This window comes from Lutjanus erythropterus, chromosome 3, assembly GCF_056507025.1.
Source record: "Lutjanus erythropterus isolate fLutEry1 chromosome 3, fLutEry1.hap2, whole genome shotgun sequence".
NCBI classification, from domain to species: domain Eukaryota; kingdom Metazoa; phylum Chordata; class Actinopteri; order Lutjaniformes; family Lutjanidae; genus Lutjanus; species Lutjanus erythropterus.
This window is the reverse complement of record NC_139319.1, coordinates 29,411,469-29,434,633: the sequence shown is the minus strand read 5'-3', so window position 1 is coordinate 29,434,633 and position 23,165 is coordinate 29,411,469. Positions and strand designations below refer to the sequence as shown.

Sequence of the window (23,165 nt, the reverse complement as noted above, 5' to 3'; positions counted from 1 at the left end):
AAAGTTTTTGGCAGGTGTGAAGAAATGCTGCAAGTAAGAATGCTTTCAAAAATATAAAATTTATTTTTGTCGATTTACAAAATGCAAAGTGAGCCAACATAAGAAAAATCTAAATCAAAACAATATTTGGTGTGGCGACCCTTTTCCTTCAAAACAGCATCAGTTCTTCTAGGTACTCTTCCACACAGTTTTTGAAGGAACTCAGCAGGGAGGTTGTTCCAAACATCTTGGAGAACTAATCACAGATCTTCTGTGGATGTAGGCTGCCTCAGATCCTTCAGTCTCTTCATTTAATCCCAGACAGACTGATTTGATTTAGACTTTTCTTCTGTTGGCTCACTTTGCATTTTGTAAATTGATAAAAAATAAACAATTACATTTTATATTTTTGAAAGCGTTCTTACTTTACAACATTTCTTCATACCTGCCTAAAACCTTTTGCACAGTACTGTATATGTATATTATTAGTTGGTTTGTAATTAACATTCTTCCCCTTATTCCCGCCAGCAAAAGCCATTGTTTTGGATATGGTTGAGTAGCAGTATTATTCCATGAAACTCTTGAATGCTCCTGTGCATACTGCATCCTTTAAGCCCCACGTCGACAGTTGTTGGTTCATACTTTAATCTAGTTTCACCTCTTTATCAGGCAGTGGGGTGGCGTCGTTTGCCTCACCATCATCAAGAAGCGTTTTTTCCTCTGATAGTTGGTCACTCTCTGATTGGCTGACTGTCCCATTGGTGGGGGCAGGGGCTAAGCCAGTAGGGTCTTTCTCCCTGGAAGCGGCTTCAGCCTCCTTTTCTTCAAAGTCCTCAGGCCTTTTCCTCTTAAAGCAACCCAACTTGTAGACAGAAGAAAAATCATTAGAATGAATGCCACGGAGACCCATTTTAGAAAAACATCCTTTATATGTTTTTAATTCAGCCACTAATATTCAAGCCGTAGCTCCGCGCCTGAAGATAGAACTCATTAAAGGGACAGTTCACCTCAATATCAAAAATACACATTTTTCCTCTAGCTTCCTCTATTTTATCGATCTAGATGTTTTAGTGTGAGTTGACAGGTTTCGCAGCCATTGGGTGTAAAGATGTCTGCCTTCTCTCAAATTCAATGGGAATAAATGGTACTCCTCTTGAGTTCCTCAAAGTTCCAAAATAATACATTCAAAAAACTCAACAGCACTGTCTCTTCCCAGAAATCATGACACTGTTACTCAAAATAATTTACTGACCTTGTTACATTGTGAGAAATTTCATATGGATACGTAGCACTAGAGAGGACAAATATGTATTTTTGATATTGAGATGAACTGTCCCCTTAACTTTTTTTTATGTCATACATTTGGAATAAAACTCTTCCGGAAATTGACTCTCACCAGAAACATGATGACTGCAATTATGATCAGAAGCCCAAATCCCAAGCCACATCCAGTTGCAATGACCGTGTCTTTTTGTATGGGTATTATAAACTCAACCCGAACTTCAGTCTGTTGACAGAAAATACAAGTGTTGTTAGACCAAAGCTTATTTGAATAAAGATCTTCAGTTTCTTAGATAGAACAGTTTTGGCTGTTCATGTGTGTTGAATGTACCCATTTCACTATTGGATCGTTGTCTTTCCCCAATTCAGCAGGCTTCTCCTGTTTAAAACCATATTTATTCAGAGGTTAATTAATATGAAAGTGAATATACTGAAAAGCATTAAACACATTATCTTTGAAATGACATTTCTGTGGTCAAACTTCAACATACCTCTTTTTTATAAGAATCCAGCACATATCGTCGATTGTCATAGTCCACTTGTATAGCACTTTTAAATTTAATCTCTGCTCTATCTCCAGTAAATTTTTTAGGAAAAATAATATTCTGCAAAGTAAGATCATGTCAATTAATGATATATTCACCACTTAAAATGGTAATTATGGTGAAGAGGGTGACAAAGGTGTGGATTTTTACTCCTGTCCCATCCCACCCACACAGAAAAATACTACTGTCCTGTCTCAGACCCGTGACAGAGAAAAAAATTCTGTCCCTTTCCAAATGATTCCTGTCCCAATCCAGTCCCATAAATCTAAACTGAACATTCAGCATTACACACGTTTTTATATATATAAAAAACTGACCTATAATTCCCAGCAGCTCCAGTTAACTTTTTTCTGTCCAATCTCAGTCCTGTGATGGATTGTGAAATTGTCTCCTATCCTTATGCGTGTGTTTGTGTGTTGTTTCTACGTACCGATGCTTTCTGTTTGAGATCCCTAAATTGTGCGTCTCCTGACAATGTAATCTCCGTGACTGAGTCTTTGTCCAGGATGAAAGTGTCACACACTATGATTTTGCAGTAATTCTCTGGTGAGCAGTCCTGTAACACAAGAACAGTACATTTTATCTAAGCAATTTGTGATTTCATGACATGCTCAGATAGAATACTTTGATGCTAAATATGTTTTACTTACTGCAGAGTTCCCGTCAGTACTTCTTGTGCATTGAGTTTTGTTCTTAAAAAGGAAAAAGCAGCTGGTAAACATTTGTAATTCTCTACACAGCAGCAGTATAAGTAGTGTTCTGACAGTCAGCATGTTACCTCCTTGACAAAGACTTGGTGTTTCTCATATTCAAAGTCGTGTTCCAGTTTAGTTGGGAAGGACAGGGTCACATTGACAGGAAAAGCCTTGAAACCCCGATTAGTTATCTGCAAAAAGTGAGACAGATGGTCAGTTTTAAAAGAACAATTCAATATGTTTTATTCACTTTCTTGCTGAAAGTTTGAGTGATATCACTCTCATGTCTGTATGGAAAATACACTTTAAAAAAAAGAAAAAAAGTTGAAAAAACTCAAAAATTCAAGGCAAATTCTGAAATTAGGTTTTAAAAAAGTTTTACCAATTACTACTCTTTTGTTGAGATAATTTACTTTTCTTCTTTGTATTTGTAAAATTGTACTTCAAAACTTAGAGTAAACCCTTGAAGTGAAACTGAACACACACACACACACACACACACACACACACATGAACACATAACACATTATTTGCTACTGTAAACATCAATCAATGTATGTGACAAGTCCCTTCTTACTGGTTGATTCCACAAAGCATGGCAGGTCTGCGCCACAGTTCTGATTGTGAATCTGCACGGGGTCTTTTATTTTGAAAATTGACCTGATTCTCCCTGCATTTTCTGTGTCTGACTTCCTGCCCATTCGATCTGCTCTGTACTAATTGACGCAGCATCCGTCAAAAATAGACTTGGCGCGTATCTGAAGCAGAGCGGAGAGCAGAGCAGCTTCTGGGATGTGCTGAGCTGCTGCTGGTGATGATGAGTTAAAATTTCCAATGGGTTGTTTCTTGCATAATAATTTAAGCCTCACCTCATATACAGTAACTATTTGTTTGGGTGCAGCGTCCTCTGTTGTGAAGTTCAGATAGGTAGTGGTTTCTTCCTTCCTGAAAAGAGTAAAGGATGATCACAACATGCAGGAAAATGTGAGATGATTATTAATTATTGTACCAGTCACATATAATAACTACAGTTACAAAAAGTATTGATGTGAATGGTGCCACTTACACTGCTACCTCCATTTTAATCTCAAATTGTACCGGAATGGTTTTGGTCAGAGAATGGATCCCGGTGGAGTTTGCATTATCACTGAGGATGTAAAAAGAATTTCTTGTGAATATCAAACACAAAATATGTGATGCTAATAAATATTTTAATCATACAGAGAAAATGTCTGGCTTTCTTATATGCGTGGGATTGTATGACAGGGCCTGTACCTTTTTCCACAAACAGTAATCGAAACAATGTCATTCCACTCGTGGTCAGTCAAGATGCGGAAAGAAGTTTTGAATGTCGCCTTCACAGAAAAGAAAAAGAAAAAACAGTTTCACTAGAGAAGTTGCTTGTACATTATCGTAAATGACAAAAGTCCAGGCAGTTGGTCACACTTCTACATTTACAAAACTTCACTTCTGTCTGCCATGAGAGTGTCTGCATGCAATTATGACTCACAGCTGTTCTGCTGCGATACACAGGACGGCTGACACCACATATCGTTTTGTCGAAGACTTCTTGTTGATCATCACACCTGTACAGCGTTGGTCTTGTTGCCTGTTTTAAGAAAGAAAGAAAAAAAACAAGCACAAACACGTGTGAACTGCTTTTAGTTTTAATTCAATGATGTGATGTTTGCATGAACATTTGCTCCACTTTGATGCACTTTTAGATATGTTTAAGTTCAAACTTTCATTACGTTTAAAGAAGGAGATTTCAGTTGATACTGTGACTAAAAACACTCCTGTCTCTGCTGACAACCCCCACATCCTGTGTGGGTTTCAAATCCACCAAAGATTTTCTGTTTTGTTTCCTCTACTCTTTGAGCAGCACAGAAACCATGGAGTATAGTGTGAAAGAAAACTTTGCAGTAGTTATACAGACAGTTATACAGATTTTTAAATATGTTAAGTACCCCCTTTAACAAGCATGTGTACATATGTACAAGTGTATATAATTTTTAAGTCACCTCTGTAAGAGTCATCCAAGAGAAGGAGAGGCCTAGAGGATACTGCATTGAAAGGCTTGTGTTGTACGAGTCATCACCATGATTGGACAGTTTTATTGACAGGTTGACAAAGTTATCCTCCGCCACCAATAATGTCGGGGTCCTGAGAGAGAGAGAGGGAGAGAGAGAGAGAGAGAGAGAGAGAGAACTTCTTACATTTGGTCGGATTATGTTAAAATTACTGTCACTGTTTGTCAGATTCACGTACGTGAAGTTGAAATCCACCTCAAGCTCGGCAATGCAGATGTCATTTTTTCTACACTGCTTTTCAAAGGGAACCTGTCAAAAAGAAATTTCTGTTAATGTCATGTTTGAAAATCTGGAGCAAACCAGTAAAAAAACATGATGCAAACAACACAGGATTATTTTGGAACACAACAGACCAAAAATATAGGTTTTGCGGCAAGTTTAAACATGTAAAGGACGGACTTCAATTAGTCCCAGATGATGATAATGATATTGATTTTCAAGTTGATTTCCATTTACCACCAAAATTAATATTAGTTAGGCAATGTTAGTTGGCCAGTTTACACCACTTTGGTCCCAACTGAAGTATCTCAACAATTCTGTCATGAATTTGAACAGATAAGCAATTTTAATGACTTTGCCTTGACTATTATTACTGGTTGTTTCTTTTGTCAGTTTTCCGTCAATGTAAAACTAACCCTGTTGCCCTGAAAACACAAGCCCACTGCTCCGTAAATACACACTGTGGACTTTTCGGTGACTGCTCGTCTTGCTCAATAAACTATTCTAAACATCTACAACTTCTACAAGATTATTGATGATTATTTCTCACAACCGACAGACAGACATTTATTGTTTACTATTAACTTTTCTGTGAACATTTGGCATTAATTTGAACTCTAACTTGAAAAGGCAAGTCATCCTTACCCGGAACTGACATTTCAGAAGGTGTCAGAGCAGAAGGTATTTCAACTTAACATGTTTCCTTAATCTCTGATGACATATCATGGTAATTTTATGATTTATTACAGTAAATATATTACATGTTTCTCCTTTACCTTCCTGGCTGTGCTGATAAAAAACATCATTGCGTCAGCTCACTTTTAGTAACAAATATGTCTTCAAGGCAGATTTTGCTATTTGTACCAAAGGTAACTGCCCACTTGGAAAGATTAAGTGTTACAAAAGACAAATTAATAAAAGTCATCAACATATCCTTAAAACAGAATTGCATTTCATATATGTTTTTGTGTAGCAATGAGCAGAACTATTCTTTCTCTAAGCACAAATCTCTTAGAAATTGAGATGGACACATAAAAAGAAAATCAGTAAGGATGAAAATTTCATGTGACTGCCTGCAGTCTTCTGCTGTACATACCTCAACAACAGCCTGCTTTTTGCTGTCCACGTTCAGGACGCTTCTCGCGCTCTCGCTGTCATCTTGAGAAAAATTTAATTTGATGCTGATGGGTGATAATGTGTCTTTCACACATGTCTACAAGAAAAAACAGTAGTGTCATCTGCATATTGTTGAAGAAATTTGCAAACAAAAAGCACAGACTTTTCATTGTAGAAAAATTGGTTTCAACATTAAGCTAAAGGACCAAACAATGAATACATTTTTTAGAATTATCAGTATTACTGTTATTTGTTTTGGTGATGAAGTTGAATAAGAAGTCACTATTATAGTTTTACAAGTTCAAGATAAGATAACGTGATAGAAAAGGTGTTGCTGCATGAGGAAGTGGGTGGTGAACATTTGAGCTTTTGAAGACCAAAGAGATACACATCAGCTAAAACATACAGCAAGCATATTAGTTTTAATGGAACTCATCAGCACATTTTCAGTGTTGATGCTAAATCTTAACTTAAAGGTTCAGGAGAGGTCCAAAGTCAAATAAAAATATGACGCAGTTGAATACACTTTGGATTTTAGCATCTGTAGGATAAAGAGCCCTTATGTCACATGCCTAAAGCAAACATTTTGGGCTATAGCCAATGGCACTGGAATGGGAGGATAACAAGACTTTTTGTTTCCTTTCAAGTGTTATGGTGATAAAGTGGTAATGTCTAAGCCAGGTATTACAGTCATATATATAGAAAATAGTCTAAAAATAGTCTACACACAAATCTTTTATATTTGTAGTTTACTCCTGTGTGTAACGCTCAGAGTCAGCGGCTCTACAGCACAGCCTCTCTCCATCTCCAACCACTCTGTCTGTGTTGTCCTGAAACTTTACTGTGATTCTCAATTACAGGTTTTTAGGTTAGTATGTCTACGCAAAATCATGAATGTAAAGGTACCTCAATGCTGAAATCTAGTATCATGAGATAATTTTATATTTTGGTTGACATACAACGTGCCAACACATTCTCATCCCTCTCAAATCTCATGTCAAGTGGAAGACTCAAAGCCATTCTTTCATGAAGAATATAACTATATGTTAAATGGGCTTTCGGTTCACACAGGACAAAGTCTGAACCCCAAAGCACACAGTCTGTGGGGCTTTAGGCGACACACCACTCCAAACAAAACACCTTTCATGTGTGCAGAGTTTTGTATCACTTTGCTCTTCAATTTCACATCTAGTCTACAATAAAATTAAATGTGCCACAAATCACCACATCATCATCATAATGAACTGTCTTTGTAGTCTGAGCAGTAAATATGTGTGGAAACACCTCTGAAATGTGTAATAATATATAGCCCACAACTGTTAACCACACTACCCATCAAAAGTTCATTAGTACACTTGACAGGCTTTTAAAAATGTGTTGTGTAGGTAAAAGTGTAAATTAAACAGTTGAGATATTGAGACATAGCTGATATGTATAAATGTCAAGTTGATTGCTGCTCATATACAGATAATGAGTATGTGATGGTCAATATTACTAATTAAAATCCATACTGGCATGTAAATGGAGTAGTTCAAGCACGTCTCTTTCTTAGTCAGCTTGACGGTACTAGTAAGATTCCTTGACTTCCTGTCAGTGTCACTGAAGAAACCTCGATATGCTTGTCTGTTGGGATCCACATTGAGTGTGTACGTGATGTTTAGTCCGGAACTCATTACATCTGCAAAGACACACAGCCGGATTAAAATAATACATTGATATAATGTGCAGTTTTAGCAGTTGTTAATGAATCACATAATTGGGTCATGTCCCTACTTTCTTTGCTCTCTGTCGTTTCCGCAATTTCAAAGCAGGCTGATAAGGTGACCATTGGTAAATTTTCTTTTGAGTTGCTCACGCAGTCAATTTTTTCTGTGCTGATCTCCTTTGGTTCAAAACGCAAACGTGCCTTGACATCAAAGACTGGTCTGGACCTGAGAGACATTAATCAAAAACATTTCAAATGGATTATTAGACTTTGCACATGATGTTATGCACAGTATGATTGTGTAGGGGAAACTATTACAAAACCAGGTTACCAATCAGAAGTGTTGTGGCCATGTAATCAATATGGTATATTCCTATTTCCTTTTTGAGCTCACAGGAGAAGTCGCTTGTCTCTATGAGCAACATTGTGGATTTTATGACCAAAAAAATTATTTTCAGATAAAGCTGTACATTGACTTACATAACCGAAAGAAGAAGTTTCTCTGGTTTAATTTGTTTAGTTGCATTCATGCTACCTACAAGCCCACATGCTAAAACAGTTAGCTATGTAATGGCTTGGAACATTTAAACTCAATCCAAAAAGTGTGGGCCAAGTGTGTATATTGTCAATTCTGGGCCCACAAAGTCTGAACCACAGGGGCCACCTGTGACTGAACCTTTGTCTGACACATGCACATACAGGAATACAGTCCACTCACCCATAACAGGCCCTTTACACCCACCGTGAGGCTGTTGCACTAGTGGCACAGGTGGCATTGCAATCTTACACTGGTGCAATTGCCATTATTGCCATGTCTGCAAGGTAATAAATGAATTTGCGCCTGCTCTGTGCTGCCATGGGTGGCAGATCTAAAAATGAAGGCAAATGAAGGTGTGGCCAGCCATATTTGCTATCTTGTGCTTAGCACATTGGAGTAAACACCGCTTGCGCCTTAGACTGGTTAAAACCTGGTCGAAGTGCAAAGTCTGTGGTGCAATTAGTCTGTCTGCACATGATGGCAGCCTGCAGTTGTAACAACAGATCTCTTTGTATTTGACAACAACTCACATAATCTGTGATTATGTACTAGACTTCCAAATTAGTTTTATTTGTAGTAGACAAATGTACCATGTATCAAAGCTTTGGAGATTGAGCACAAACAACAACTGAGTTACTGATGCGCAAACAAAGTTTTACTACTATCCCTGGTTTCTCTCTTTCACTTACCTCTTTCACTTTGCTCTGGCAGAGCCATAGATTAATTTGTTTGCAGCCATTTTTTTACCCTATTACTGGTAGATTGTATTGTAGATGATTGATATACTTGTTACCAATACCTTAAGATAACAGCCGTGCCCTGTGATCCGACCACAATATCCGGGAGTCCATCCTCTCCGAGGTCAATGTCTCCATCAATGGCCTGTCCAAAGAATCTCAGCCCAGGATTTATTTTCTGTCCCATGATTCTCTGGAATAACAGAAGTTTGACACCTGAAACTGTGTGTGATCTCTCAGGGTGAGACAAATAAAGGATTGTGAAGGTAATTACCAAAATCAAGATTGTAAACTGACAATCACGATTGACGCCAAGACCTTCACTGTAAGTTTATCAGCTGCTTGTAACTCTAAACTGCCTGTCACTGTAAAGTTCAACCTGTCATTCTAAACAAAAGCCCACTACTCTGAAAGTACACACTCTGGAGTTTGAATTCAGTGACAGCCTGCCTTACTGACTCCCAGACTCTGTTAAAATTTACATAAACATCTACTCCTTCTAAGAGATTATTGATGATTTCTTATGACTCATAAACAGACACTAAATCGTTGGGCAAACATTCAACATTAATTTTAACTAATAAATATCAAGAAGCAGAATGGAAATTTCGAAGGCGAATGTAGCAGCTGTAGTATCAGAGCAAGAATTTCAATTTGGCATGTTTCCTTCATTTCTGATGACTTATGGTAATTTTATGATTTATTACAGTGAATATATTGCAGATTTTCTTTTAAGCTACATAACATATGCATATGTTACATAACATGCCTAAGTTATGTACATAATCTTAAGCAAGTGACATAAAATTAGTATTATTTTTACCAAAACCACAATCTTTTCCTAAATCTAACCGAGGAGTTTTTGAGCCTTTAATTTTAAAGTCTGCCTGAAAGTTGGATATTTATTACTGCTAACTTGCCTGCAGAGCCCTGCAGGGGCATCTTAGTTTGAAACATAGGGCCACTGACCAGGCTGCCGTAGTTGGGAGTCGAACATGTTGACTCCTCATAATATATATAAAAACTATTATTTTTTTATTTATTGATGCGCTTTTTAGACAGAGATGGTCCCCGGCCTGACTTGACCAAGGGACTTTGTGTTCCACAGTCAATGCACAACTAATTGATGTGTTTTTCTCTTTTTTTCGTCCGCTCCCACCATGAGTACCATAACTCGTCCAATGTGCTTCTGTTTTCTTCAGCTAAAACCAAAACCAAAAGATTTTCTCTGTTGGGTTTTCTCTATCTCACCTGGCTGAAAGCGTCACGTATCCCTCTGTTTTTGTCGCCAAGGAAGATGTACACAACGCCCCTGTTATCATCCTCAAGGGGGGCTCCAACAGCAACGTCTCGGAGACCGTCTCCATTCAGATCTGCAAGACTGGATATGGTGGTGCCAAATCTACCCGTGGACGGTGCAGTCACAGTCAGTGCAGATTCCAGTTTCATCTGTGGAAATAAAAACATGCGTTTACCTGTTACAGCTCTTTGAAATTATGCATTATGTAACAGTCTGAGGTTTTCTCCCCAACAGTCATTATTATTATTAGTAGTAGTTGTTATTATTTAAAATCCTTACAGATGACTAAAACTATTATTTGTTAGCTGGAAATAAGACCACAGCCTTACCTAGCCCCAAGTTCAATTGTGATAACAACACCACAAAGAATAAATATTTGTTTTTCTGAGAATTTGTCCAGATGTTTTCTTAAAAAAAAAAAAAAAAATTCATTGTCATTTGGAGACCTCAAAAGAACCCTGCTTCAAAGCGACTGAAACATAGATCAATATCGTACTGTTTTCCTTGTTGAAAACAAACGTGAATTGTTTATAAAGCATAAAAAAAAAGAGTGAAGTTCATAAAAGAAACAACTCACAGTAAAACTACCTAAATGAACCTAATTTCCATATTTTCTACATAAAGGCTGCATAATGTAATTTTCATTGGCTATATGAAGCGCCATTCATCCGCATAATCTGTTCCAGTTGGCTCTGTCTTTACAAGGGAGAACAGAAACAAGCTCCTCCTTCAAAGTCAGACTCTCATTGGATACTGAAGGCTATGGACGAGGCATGAAAGCTCCTATTGTCCTAAGTGACATGTCAGTCAAAAGGTCAGGCTGCAGCAAAGAGAATGAAGTGCTGTAATGGCGTCTGTGACAAGAGGCAACGGCAAAAAGGACGTTTGTAGTGGAAGGTTACAGCTTCTGCCGGCTCGTTTTTCGCAGTTTTGTGTTTGTGAAAATTGCGTGTCTTGGACTAAATGTTAGTGGACTGAATCAACTGAACCTTTTGGAATAAAATGAGACAGTTTTTTCCTGGAATACTACTGTCGTTTGCCTGAATGGGAGAGACTGGAAGATGACATCTAGTGAGTTGCCTCTGCAGAAATTTGTTGTAGTCTTTTCACACTGACTGTACCTGCTGTCGTCATTGTATTTGGACATGCTTGGCATCAGTGGAATCACCAGAATCTCAGCTTTCTAACAGTGTCACAGGAGTATACATGTTTACACAGTAGTTGTTTGTTTTGACATAAACATAAGTGTAAACATCGTGTGCCTCGTTTTGAGAGCAATTATGGATCTCACTGTGTGTTTTGTTACTGTTGAGTTTTAAAATATAGGTTGCCCAGATTTTGAAACAGTTTTGATAGTGTATGTTTATTTGTGGTGCTGATTGTATCTGGAAAGTTTGGCAGACATTGAAACACAAGAATCTAAGTTTTCTAACAGTATGTTGCATGAGTTTATATGTTTACATACTAGTCTACAGTTGCTTGGTAAATGGATGATTGATTGGAAAATGAATGCATTAATTATCTCCCTGTAACCTCATTCCAGCTTAAATACAGAGTCTGATCCTACCTCATCAGTCAGTGTGTAGACATATATCTGGCCTTCTCTTTTCTCCTGAGGATGGTAGAAGAGTGGAGCTCCCACCAACAGGAAGTCAGTGTTATTGTCTGAGTCGACATCAACTGAACACAGCTCTGCACCGAAGTAGGAACCGATCTGAAAAGTTAAATTTATATGCTTGAAATTTAAAAAAAATGGTGCCATGGCTAGGAAGTTATCTGGTTTCCTCTCTGCAACCACTGAATGAAAGTGTAACATGCAGCATTTTGCATCTCTAAATAATAAAAAAAAAACTTGCTGCAGCTTGTTCCAAGAAGCTTAGTTATCTGAGTAACTGCAAAGGAAATACAGATTTAGATGTGAGTGCTTACATTTATGATGAAAGTAAACCTGACTTAAACAGTCTACTGTTATTCAATTACAAACTAGATCTATGATAAATGCCCTCAAAATTATACACTAACTCTAATAGTAGGATAACAAAAAGGCATTAACTTGCACTGGCTTTAAACATGTTAAGCATAGCACCTCAAGTGCAAACTTAAAAAAAAAGTTTTCTCAAGACAGTCACTAACCTGGTCCCCATTCATTCTTTGGTTTACAGTCCATTTCATGCCATCATGTCTGAAAAATACGACCTGTCCTGTGTGTGCAAATCTCGGTGCACCCGTGAAATACAGAGGATGGTTAGCCTTCTCTCCAACGGAAGTAGAGTATCCTGCGACAGTGTCAGACAGAATGTGCAAAATGTTCGCTCACATCAGAGAGATATAATGCAGTGTTCAGATTCAAAAATGAAACCTAATGGTAGTGTATCTTATTGTGAAGGGTTTGCACATACACATTCACTGAGCGTATATTTACAATAGAAAGCTAATTTAAACCCCTCACTGAGGTTGGAAACTGATAGAGGGAATGTACTGAGGCATTGTTTTGTTGTTTGTTTTACCAAGAATTATGTCAAATAATATCAAAAATTTTAAAAATCATGGCGATAAAGAGGCAGATAATCTGAAAAGAAATAACTAATTTCATGTTCAGTACCTAGGTAGGAGTCCTTCGGGATGTCTGGATCTTCAATTTGTGTTTCTTCTTTTTCATGATACTCTTGCAGAGAACCACGCCAGCTGTTTGATCCCACAGACCCCAGAATCAAAGTATCCTGTTGACAGAAATTCGCAGGTCAGATTAGAGCACAGAGAGAAGTAGAGTGGAGATGACTTGCCAGCTCATTCTCTTAAATCTGCATATAAATAGTATGACTTTAGACTTTGAAACTGTGTGCAGTGCATGTGGCAATTCTTCACATTAACTTCTATAGAGAGCAGATGTGTCCAAATACCATGCATAAAAAATGTCAGATTACCTAGAATAAAAAGTGAAAATGTCTGTTGAAGTCTGGATGGATGAACAGATCAAACAAACACAAAGACTTTTACCCAGGAGATTACTATGCCTGTCCAGTGTGAAACCAAGTGTGAAGTCAACATTGACTTGTTTTAAAATATTGTCCATACATTAATGGCCCTAGCACAACTTACATCACATGTCTAACGTAACTTAACATACTCTTTTAACTCTAACCCTAACTAAACCCCGTCCATCCATCCATCCATCCATCCATTGTCGGTAACCACTTAACCTGACAGGTCACGGGGAGGTGGAGCCTATCCCAGCTGACTTTGGGTGAGAGGCGGGTTACACCCTGGACAAGTTGGCAATTACTCACAGGGCCCTAACTAAACTACTGTTTCATAACATTAACATGTTAAAGTTTTATTTTATTTTTATTTTTTGTTACCATGATGACAAAGATGACAACGAGGGTCACAAGACTATGGATCTGCTCTCCACATAAGTTAAAGTGTAACTTCACCCACTGCATAATTTTTAAGGAGGGGGTGGACTGAGGGTGTGCAGACAACAGTGTGAAACACTAGAAACACAGTCTGCTGGAGCTTTGACGGTCACTAGAAGCACATATGTGGCCCTTCTTGAAAAAGTTTCTGTGTCGTACTTGTGTTATTTAGTTAGTTGGTTAGTTGGTGTCATTGTCATATATTTTAACAAATTTACAGATTTCACCAGATAGTTTGTTTTAATGCAAAACTTCTATTCCACTGACACCACACTGACAGGTCAAATGTTTGTGCTAAAATTGAAGGTCCAAAATTCTTAAATGTCAAAAGACAAACTTAACCACGTTTTGTCGTTTTGACTTTACTCACCTTGTAGAAGACAGCGCTGCTTCCACTCTGAGACATTTCATTAGTCAGGTTTCCTGCCCGAGACACTTTGGTGCCTAAATGTAAAGGCATTAGCATTTCATGTTACTATTGCAGGGACACACCAGGAAGACAAAGTTGATTTTTGTAACAATATTATTGTACGGAGAAGGAAAAAAATATTGATAATCACCTTCCATTGTAAAGATCTTCTTTTGAAAGTTTCCCAGTATTCCTGTGAGTCCGTCATAATTCTGAATTTTGAAGGCATTTTTGTCTTTCGGTTCTGAAGCAATGTTCCTGAATTTGTCCAGCTTAGCATCTTTGACCTGAAACCAGAAAGTTGCTTGAAATGACAAAAATTATATACCGTCAAGTGTGATGTCAACAAGATTAACAACACAATTTTGTGCAATATTTGACTTTTTTAATGTTAGATCACCATTCTTTCCAGTTACCAGTGGTGTTCCACAGGGATCTATTTAGGACCCACTTCTATTTATTACCTGCCTTCTACCTCTTGGCTACATCTTTAGGAAAACCAGCATCCAATTTCAGTGCTAATCAGACGACACCCAGCTTTATCTCCACCAAGCCTACTTCTATTCTTTGCCTGTTTCCCTTTACGACTTACTTAGATAAGTCTTGGTTCTCATACAACTCAGACGTAACAGTGATTAAACTGAGGTTCCCCTAATAGGTACTAAATCTACTCTTGCTAAACCTGACTTCTGTTTTTCTTTGACTATTGACAAATCCAGAGTCCTTCCTTCCCCTCAGGTTAAGAGTGTGGTACCATTCTTGAAAGTATACAGTATACGTTCTTTTGAGACACAAATTGATAGTGTTACTTGGTCTGGATATGACATTCAAAATATTGACTCTCTCTCTCCACCTTTAAATCCCATCTGATTCTGTTCTCATTGTTGTTACCATACTGTGTTTTGTACTGATAATGATTTTTGTACCTAGTTATTGTATTAACTAATTATTGTATATTAGTTCTTTGACTTATTTTCCTATGTCTTGATATATTGCTGTATTGATATTAAGTTGATAGTTAACTGTGCTTGTAAGGTTTCCTTGTATGGAACCTTATTGCATTCACTTGAAAAAATGTCTGTGTTTTTCTGAATTTATGAGACCTCCAGCAGGCTCTACATGCAGCCTATAACCAGCACCAGAGACATTTTTTTACATGAAAAAATATTTAATTTTTTTACATTAAAAATTAAAAGTGTATTTAGTCCTGTGTCTCTTCCCTCTGTAGTTGCTATTTCATCTTTGACTGATCTTTTGGTCTTTCTTTTTCCTTGTGACTATTACCCTGGTGTTTGTTCCTGTTTGTGTTTTTTGGAGTTTTGCATTTCTTGAACTTTGATTTTCCTATCTCACATTTTGGATTTATAGTTTCATTTTCACCTTGCTCTGGGTCAGGATTCTTCCTGTCTACTAACTGTAAGCTTTTTGTTGTCTGTTGACTGTCTCCATTGTCTGCATTTAAGTCCAAACCTGAATTTTACAAACTGACTGTGGTAACTTTATTAATTTATTCCCAGGGCTAGCTCTTAGCCATTCAGAGCCTATTTCAACAGGCACCAGAGCAGATTATTTTACATGAAAAACTATCTCATCAGAAAAACATAACTATTTTTACATGGAAAAAAAGATTTATGCTGCATTAGATAGTTAATGATGCTTGTAAGCTGCCCTTGTGCAGAAGCTTATTCCTGATCTGTTTTTCTACATTGTTACATCCAAAAAAAGTGGGCATGGTTTTTCTGAATTCATTTTTAAATTTGACTGTAACTGGTGATACATCCAGCTTTGCAAGCCCAGGGTGGGCTCTCAGCCCCCCTAACCCTTTAACTATAATTGATCTCTGAGCCTACCACATGTGATTACTTTAGCTGAATAAATAAATATCAGATCAGATCATTTCTATTATTTAACAGAGATTTATGTATTGGACAAATAAGACAGAATAACGAGACATGTTATATTGCATGACAGCTTACCCCGATGACTAAGCGGATGATGTTTTTGTCATCGTATTTTTTAATAATCCCCAATTTTCTATCTGTATCACTGGGATCTCCATCTGTGATTAACACCACAACTTGAGTTGCATCAGGAGAGGCACCTGCATCTGGGTTTTCAAGGATTTCCTCCCTGAAACAGATGTAACAGTAGAATTTGTAATGCTCCGAATAAAACTAAAAACTAAATAAAACTAAATTTCATAAATAAATATACACTAAATAAAGATTACTTGACCATATAAAATACCAATCTTAGAATTGTAGTGTTTCTTTTTTTTATCTCAATAAGAGCTGCTAATTTAAACAGTTTGTATAATGTAACTGAACTTACAACACAAAGTTGAGCGCTTTGTGTGTGTTGGTAAGAGCCTTCATATGGGTTTCTTTCCTTAGTTTATCAAGAGCACGACCAGCTTCATAGTCATTGAAGTCAAAAACTTTCTTGACCTCTGTGGAGAACTGAACTGCTGCAAACTGCAAAAAGGAGACAACATGAAACAGTATTCATATAACATTATGTAGATAATTTAACAAATACATTCTGTGTATGTTTTGATGTTGCAGTAGTGCAGTGACCTTGATTGATGTGTTCTCAAGGCTGTTCATTATATCCACAATGAAGTCTTTATTTTTGTTGAACTCGTCTGTCGTCATACTTCCTGATCCATCGAATAGAAAGACAAGGTCCACTGTCTTTTTTGTGCAGTCTGAAAATGTATGAAAAATACTTAGCTGTACAGGACAGAAACATTGAGTATGATATGATGTTTATAACCGGAGAGTGGGAGACGTTTACGTTCTCCAAATGCCTTCTACCTTGAAAAGCAGGTGTGAAAGAGGAGATTTGCTGAAGATCGTCTGTTATCTTGTAACACACACTGTTCAGATAGGAATTCCCGTAGCATTCATGAGCTACACTTGGACTGCAAACCTAGATCAGACCACAAGGTGAGGTGAAAGAAATTTGATCAGCAATGTTGATTTTTTTTTTTTTTGCTCAGAACTCAAATGTTCCAAAAAAAAAAAAAAAAAAAATCTTGCAGAACTTTACCGTGAATTGGGAGCGTCGGGTGTCTTCAGCTATCGATAGGCCAAGGTGCTTTACTGGTATTGTTGTGTCTTTGACAGAAATGTCTGCAAGAGTAGCATTTTAATAGTTATTCAAAAATAGTCAAACTTTCTGAGCTACATTATGAAATATTTTAAATTTATATTTCACATTCCTGCATTGCTGGAAACCGTACCTGCTCTGTTTTTAATACTGTGATTCATTGTGTAGTATTGACCTTAAAATCTGCATTTATATACCTGTAGCATTGAAGCACTGGGGTGATTGGACTTGGTCAAATTTGCATATTCCCCCAGATCCATTTAGCTGCAGAGGTGCAGCAACAATTATCCTGTGGATGAGGTCAACAGCCATGATTACAATAATCTTAACATTTCAGTGGCCAGGCCTACAGTTTTAAAGCAAAAGAAAAGAAGTCTTAAGCTGTTAGCAGGGTGTTAGAGTTGTCTTTGTTTGATGCAAGAAGATTACTGACAGTGACAGGATGCCACGTCATTCAAACTGATAAACCACAAAATGTTACTGCTGAAGGAAACTAGAATTATCAACCATCTACGCTCAAGTGAATTGCAAAGAGCTGATGGAAATTTGAGCAATTTAACTTCATAATGATTTTCACAGTCACAGTGCTGCCGAATATCAACTGAATCACCAACATGCAAATGCAAACTTACCCTTTCTTTGTGCCAGACATGAACTGAAGCACTTTGTATCCAAAGAAATCTTTTTGCTCTCCATTATAGACATCAGGATTTGTCATATTAATGTTGAAAGCCAAAGAGACAGGGATGGCTGCAGTTTGTGAGAAAAAAAAAAGACCACATGTTTAAGTTGTGGAAGCTTTCACCTGAGTAATTGGCAACCAATTTGAAAATATTTTTAATAATCAGAATTTGAGAAATATAAAATAATATACAGTTGTTTTTCATAGCAATTGCGAATGCATGGATTCACTATGTATTATCAGGTCTACACATCATTTCTACGAGTGTAAATAATTATTATACAGTTCAAACAAAGAAATGTAGCCAGTGTGTGAAAAGATATCAACGTACATCTGTGGTAGATGCTTGTTTATCTTTGTTGTGATTATGTGCATATTTATATTTATTTCATGCCTTTTTCATGGTGGCTGAGAGAACTAATTGCAACACACAGGGGTGCTACTAACCTACAGTGTTAATGTTTAAAGGGTACTCCATCAATTTAACATTACACCATACTGTTGAACTCAGAATGGACAGTTTAAGAAAGGATCAAAATCGATGCAGCAGAACCAGCTTTTTTTTTTTACCCACAATGCAATTCAATGTCCGACAGTTCAGCCATAAATCTGGGTGTGCTATGCTGGTAGCAACTAATGCTGCCTTGAGCAGCTGGCCTCAAGCAGAGCTGAGGAGTGGGCTACAGAGTTTCGGTAATCTCCATTCTGTTTAACGCCACACCTCCATTTCTTCACTGTCAGCCTTTAAGTCTTCAGTCCCGACCAATGTTGACTCAAGTGACATTACCTGACATAATTTTTTGCACTTTGCATAACTCCCTCTGAAGCCACAAAAGGCTTTATAGGCCGACAACACATTTTTCACTACCCTGGATTTCCCCCAGGCAGAAAAAGTGTGAACTTTTTCATTTTTTTGATCTACTTCATTATTAAAATCATGCATCCTTCTCAGCTGTCTGTTTGGGTTCCTCTCCTGTTCACACTCTGACTCATCCCAGTGACAGATTCTGTTATCTGCAGTACTTTTTGCATGTGAAGGAGCTGTGCTTTATTTATTCATTTATTTAGCATGATGACTAGATAATTTGAAAGGTCATGACAAATTAAGGTTCTCTCAAACTCTACAGAGCATGTTAGCATCCTTCAGCTCCTTGTTTGGGTTGACCAGCCAACCTATTTACTGCCTTAGTTCACTCTCTCTTCTGTCTCATCAGTGTTGTTCCCAGCAAACAAGCCGCGCAAACCCACTGAACCACCATTATATCTGCAAGCACCGAACGACAGACATGGTTGGCAGCTAGCAAATGAATGTATAGCTGAAGATGCAGCTATTTGCCTCCGGACTTTATTAAAACCATAATATGTGTGTGGTCCTTTTAACATCATTGTTGTGTTTACAGCCTATTGTGTCGCCCCCCAGTGGGTCAAGAAATCAATTAAAGCTAGGGGTGTAATGTTGGAAATGCCAGCAAAAGGAATCTAGGTTTTTAACATGTCCAGCCCAAAAAAATCCCACAGTTTCCCTTCAAAGCCACTCCACAAAAATACATGGAGGCACGCTGCCTGACTACTGCTGGAGGACGAGTTTCTAACCAATGAAAACAATGAAGAGGAACAACAACTGTCAAGCTATCATGTCAGCATCAGGGCTTTTTGGCTGCACTTTCTCTGCTTCTCTCTGCTTTCTCTTCTTGTGCAACTAGCTTGCTATAGCTTTAGTAATATATGTGCCCAGCCTTGTGGAGCACTGGTCATGTGCAATGAGTGCACAGGCAGAGTAAATGCAGGTAGGCCAACTAACTGTCGTTCAAGCTGAATGAAATGATGGGCTTATTACATTAATATTATTACAAGCTTACGCCAGCCACAGATACTGGATTTGTTTATTTTTTGTGTCAGAGCATTGTATTTATTGAATGATGCTGGGATGTAAAGAGAATTTCAACAAATAAAACAAAAGCGCATTCAGCTCTCTTAGCCACTGTATACATATTGTCAGGTCTTAGAGGGTCAGGTCACCTAAATAAAAAATGAAACCAAAAAATTTATTAGTAGTTCTAATGATTCATTAATTCAAGTTCAGTTTTATTGATTGTACTTTTTACTTTTTTTTTTTTCTTCAGTTATTCGGTACGTTACAATTTTTCTACAACTGAAGAAATTAGTTGATCAGTTTATTGACACCGGATTAATTTGTAACTATTTTGTTAATTGTCTGTTATTTTTCATGCAAAATCATTTCATGTTTCCACTTCAAAAATGTGAGGATTTGTTGATACTCCCTTTAACTGTTTTAATCATTCTAATTTATTTTCAATAATTTGGAGGATTGGACTATTAGTTGAAAAAAACAAACAAGCATGTTAAATGTGTCACTTTGAGGTCTGGGTAATTGTGACAGCATTACTCACTATTTTCAGAATTTTTACAGTCAGTTAATAAAAAATAAATCAGATTAATCCATAATGAAAACAATCATACTGCAGTCCTATACAAAATAGTTTAAAATTATCTCTACCGTAACCAACTGCAACAGTATAAATTTTACATTAATACAGGAGTATGAATAGTTTAATATAATAATATAAAGTAGTATAGTCACAGGAACCATTTTTCTCCACTGGGACAATTTTTCTGATTATATTTACTAAGTAAGATTTTCTACGCCAGATTTTTACTTATAATGTAGTATTTTTACACTGTGGTATCAATGGTTTTACTTCAGTAACGGATCTTGATACTTCCTTCACCACTGACTGACTGCATCAATAGTTGTGATTTCTGTTTTGTGAAATATGTTTTCAACAACTCCACCACAATTGAGGCAAATAGAAGTTTAAGCTGGTTAAAGACATAAAACAAAAGTACATTTAGAAAAACTCAAGAGCAGTTAGTCTTCTTAAGGACAATGTTCTAGTTCTTCTGGATAAGAGACAGACCTTTCAGTTTCTGTCAACAACATTTTCGTTGTAAAGAAATAGTTTCTGTCAGCACTGTAAAAGTCGTTGCTCAAGTTTTAACTTGATTCTGCAAACCTACTTGAAGTTACATGAATGATTCAAATGTGGCCAGCATGAGTTTCATAATACATTTCCTAAGTTTTTGCACTCAATCAGTTCAGTTTCTTTACATTAAACTGACTTTTGAAGCTTAAAAAAAAGATAATAGAATATGAGAAAAATAAAATAGTGAACCTTATAGTTTTGTAAGATTTTACAGTCACAGGTTTTACATCTGCAAGGGTTTTTTCCTCCAGATTGCTCACATTTTTCACTCATGTAAAGCCTCCCTGTTTTTCTATCTTAGATGAATACTGTCTCATAAATGACTCAACATGTAACAAAAAAAATTTGATCTTACCAACAGCCACCATGTAGGTGAGCAGCAAGATGTGACGCTGCCTGTACATCTTTCACATCACCCTTCTTGCATAGCAGTACCAGTGGTGTTGGCTGACAGATATGGCTATGCAGTATTTCCTGTGTGCTTTATAAGTTAGGGCGTTTCCGTAGCAGGTGGTTGTGTCACTTCTGTTCTCACAGAAGTGCTCTGCGCAATGTCTCTTTTTCCTCTTGCTTCCTCTTTCCTAAATCCTGAAACCTTTGTTTTGCACTTTTAAGAAAAACATTTTTATGAAGGGAAAAGTGAAGCATATAAGATAGAGCTGATTATTGAAAGACCCTGCCCTCACAACTGACTTAAAGCTATTGACATCTCAGAAGTCAGACCTTAGAACAGGCACATACAGGGCTGTGGACATTTTTGTGGTTAAAACGTTTACTGAGTCAACAGAAGAAGATCATACACAACAAGGGAAGAAGATGATCAACACTTAGGTTTGCATATTTCATTTTAGTTTAAAGTCATATATATATATACATATATATATATATATATATATATATATATATATATATATATATATATATATATATATATATATACACACATATATATATGTATATATACATGTATACTATAATAATTAGGATCTAGAGTTATACAACAGGCAGTAAATGGACATTTAGAACATGTTCAAATCAGCATGACAGCACACTGTAATATTGCTTAAATATATACTGGTAGGATGTTGATAAAATGAGAAACTTGCAAGGACCCAGTGTACTCTGTTATTTTTGTCTTGTCAAGGTGGAGCTTTTAACTTCCTATATACTGGGTAGTAGTGCCTATAATAAGTATATATATACACACACATGCTGATTTAAGATTAGTTGGTTTTTTTTAGTTGACAAATCACCACTGGAGTTTCACAGGAAATTGACATTGCAGACTCTCTGCAGAATTTAGTGAATGGTGATGACTTCATTTCAAGTGTAACAAACATAAAGTGAAACATAAAGTGCCTGCTCATCCGGTGTAATCCAAGTGCCATAAAGCCCCTACATGCCAAGTTGACTTGAAAGACATTATTTACACCATGTTTTTAACCTAAATCTTTAGCTTGGAGCCATGTTCATGTGCGCATCGACACTGTGAGAACTGACTGTGGTGGTGTGACAGTACACGGGCGCAAGTGAACAGCATGTTGGGACTTTAAGAAACTTGGATTATGTGGAGGAGATTGTGGTATTTTATGTGTTTTTTCCCGTTGTTTGTCCCATTTGAAAACTGGCCACCGTTCACTTCAATTGGAGATTCTGTAATGTTGTATTCCTGTGAAACTCCAGCAGTGTTTTGTGGACTAAAAACACTAAACCCAACCTTCAATCGGCATGAGGGGGCGTAGATAATGACTTAAGTTTCATTTTTGGGTGAACTATCCCTTTAATATCCTAGATTATTTAAATGTTTTCTCAAGTACAACTGAATTAAGATCAAGTTTATTTGACTAGAAAAGTTTATTTGTTTTGAATCATGTTGAGTTGCAGCTTGCTTCCGCTGCACCCAAATGTTTGAGTGAATCAAACCCTTTACATACTGGATCATATCATAAGTTGTCTGCCAACCAGCGGTGGAAGTAACAAATTACAACTGGTCACAATACTGCAATTAAATCATTTTGGAGGGTATTTTTTCAATTCTGTAAATTTATTTTTTACCTGAGTATAATTCAGTACTGAGTAGGCCAACAATTTGAATTTATATCCAAACCTTTTATTTTCATTTTTGTTTTCAATAATGCTCTGATTGCAGCCAGGCCAATGAAAATCATGACGTGGACAAAAAAAGTTAACAACCACTGCAGCAGGCAGAGGTTAGGAGACGTGAAGATGACCACTGAGCAGGACAGTGCAGAAGTTAGGAATAATTTAAACTGAAGATTTGGAGAAACAGAAAATATTTTCAGTAAACATCAGCAATTAAAAGTAACTCTAATTATT

The 23,165-nt window shown here is 37.0% G+C and overlaps 1 protein-coding gene across 1 annotated transcript; it reads right to left on the bottom strand.

Moving 5' to 3' along the window:
* Window positions 1-570: 570 nt before the first annotated feature.
* On the bottom strand, window positions 571-21,216 carry LOC146330219 (integrin alpha-L-like). Its single transcript, XM_084715705.1, has 31 exons — window positions 21,184-21,216; window positions 17,774-17,891; window positions 17,339-17,430; window positions 17,082-17,164; window positions 16,847-16,961; window positions 16,607-16,737; window positions 16,362-16,504; window positions 16,007-16,160; window positions 14,182-14,317; window positions 13,992-14,065; window positions 12,808-12,925; window positions 12,339-12,481; window positions 11,773-11,919; window positions 10,157-10,354; window positions 8,968-9,098; window positions 7,699-7,856; window positions 7,437-7,603; window positions 5,906-6,022; window positions 4,769-4,839; window positions 4,522-4,663; window positions 4,011-4,109; window positions 3,776-3,855; window positions 3,567-3,647; window positions 3,370-3,445; window positions 2,584-2,691; window positions 2,456-2,497; window positions 2,236-2,361; window positions 1,752-1,865; window positions 1,592-1,639; window positions 1,376-1,486; window positions 571-841 (listed from the first exon to the last, which is right to left on the bottom strand). Exons 1-31 carry the CDS (start codon window positions 21,194-21,196, stop codon window positions 623-625), a joined length of 3,555 nt encoding a protein of 1,184 aa, XP_084571831.1. The 5' UTR covers window positions 21,197-21,216; the 3' UTR covers window positions 571-622.
* Window positions 21,217-23,165: the final 1,949 nt, after the last annotated feature.

Excerpts from the sequence above, each read along its gene's own strand:
- LOC146330219 (XM_084715705.1), bottom strand. Across the intron at positions 17,165-17,338 it reads CCAGTGCTTCAATGCTACAG|ACATTTCTGTCAAAGACACA; the intron begins GTATATAAATGC and ends CTACTCTTGCAG. Across the intron at positions 10,355-11,772 it reads TCTACACACTGACTGATGAG|ATGAAACTGGAATCTGCACT; the intron begins GTAGGATCAGAC and ends TTATTTCCACAG.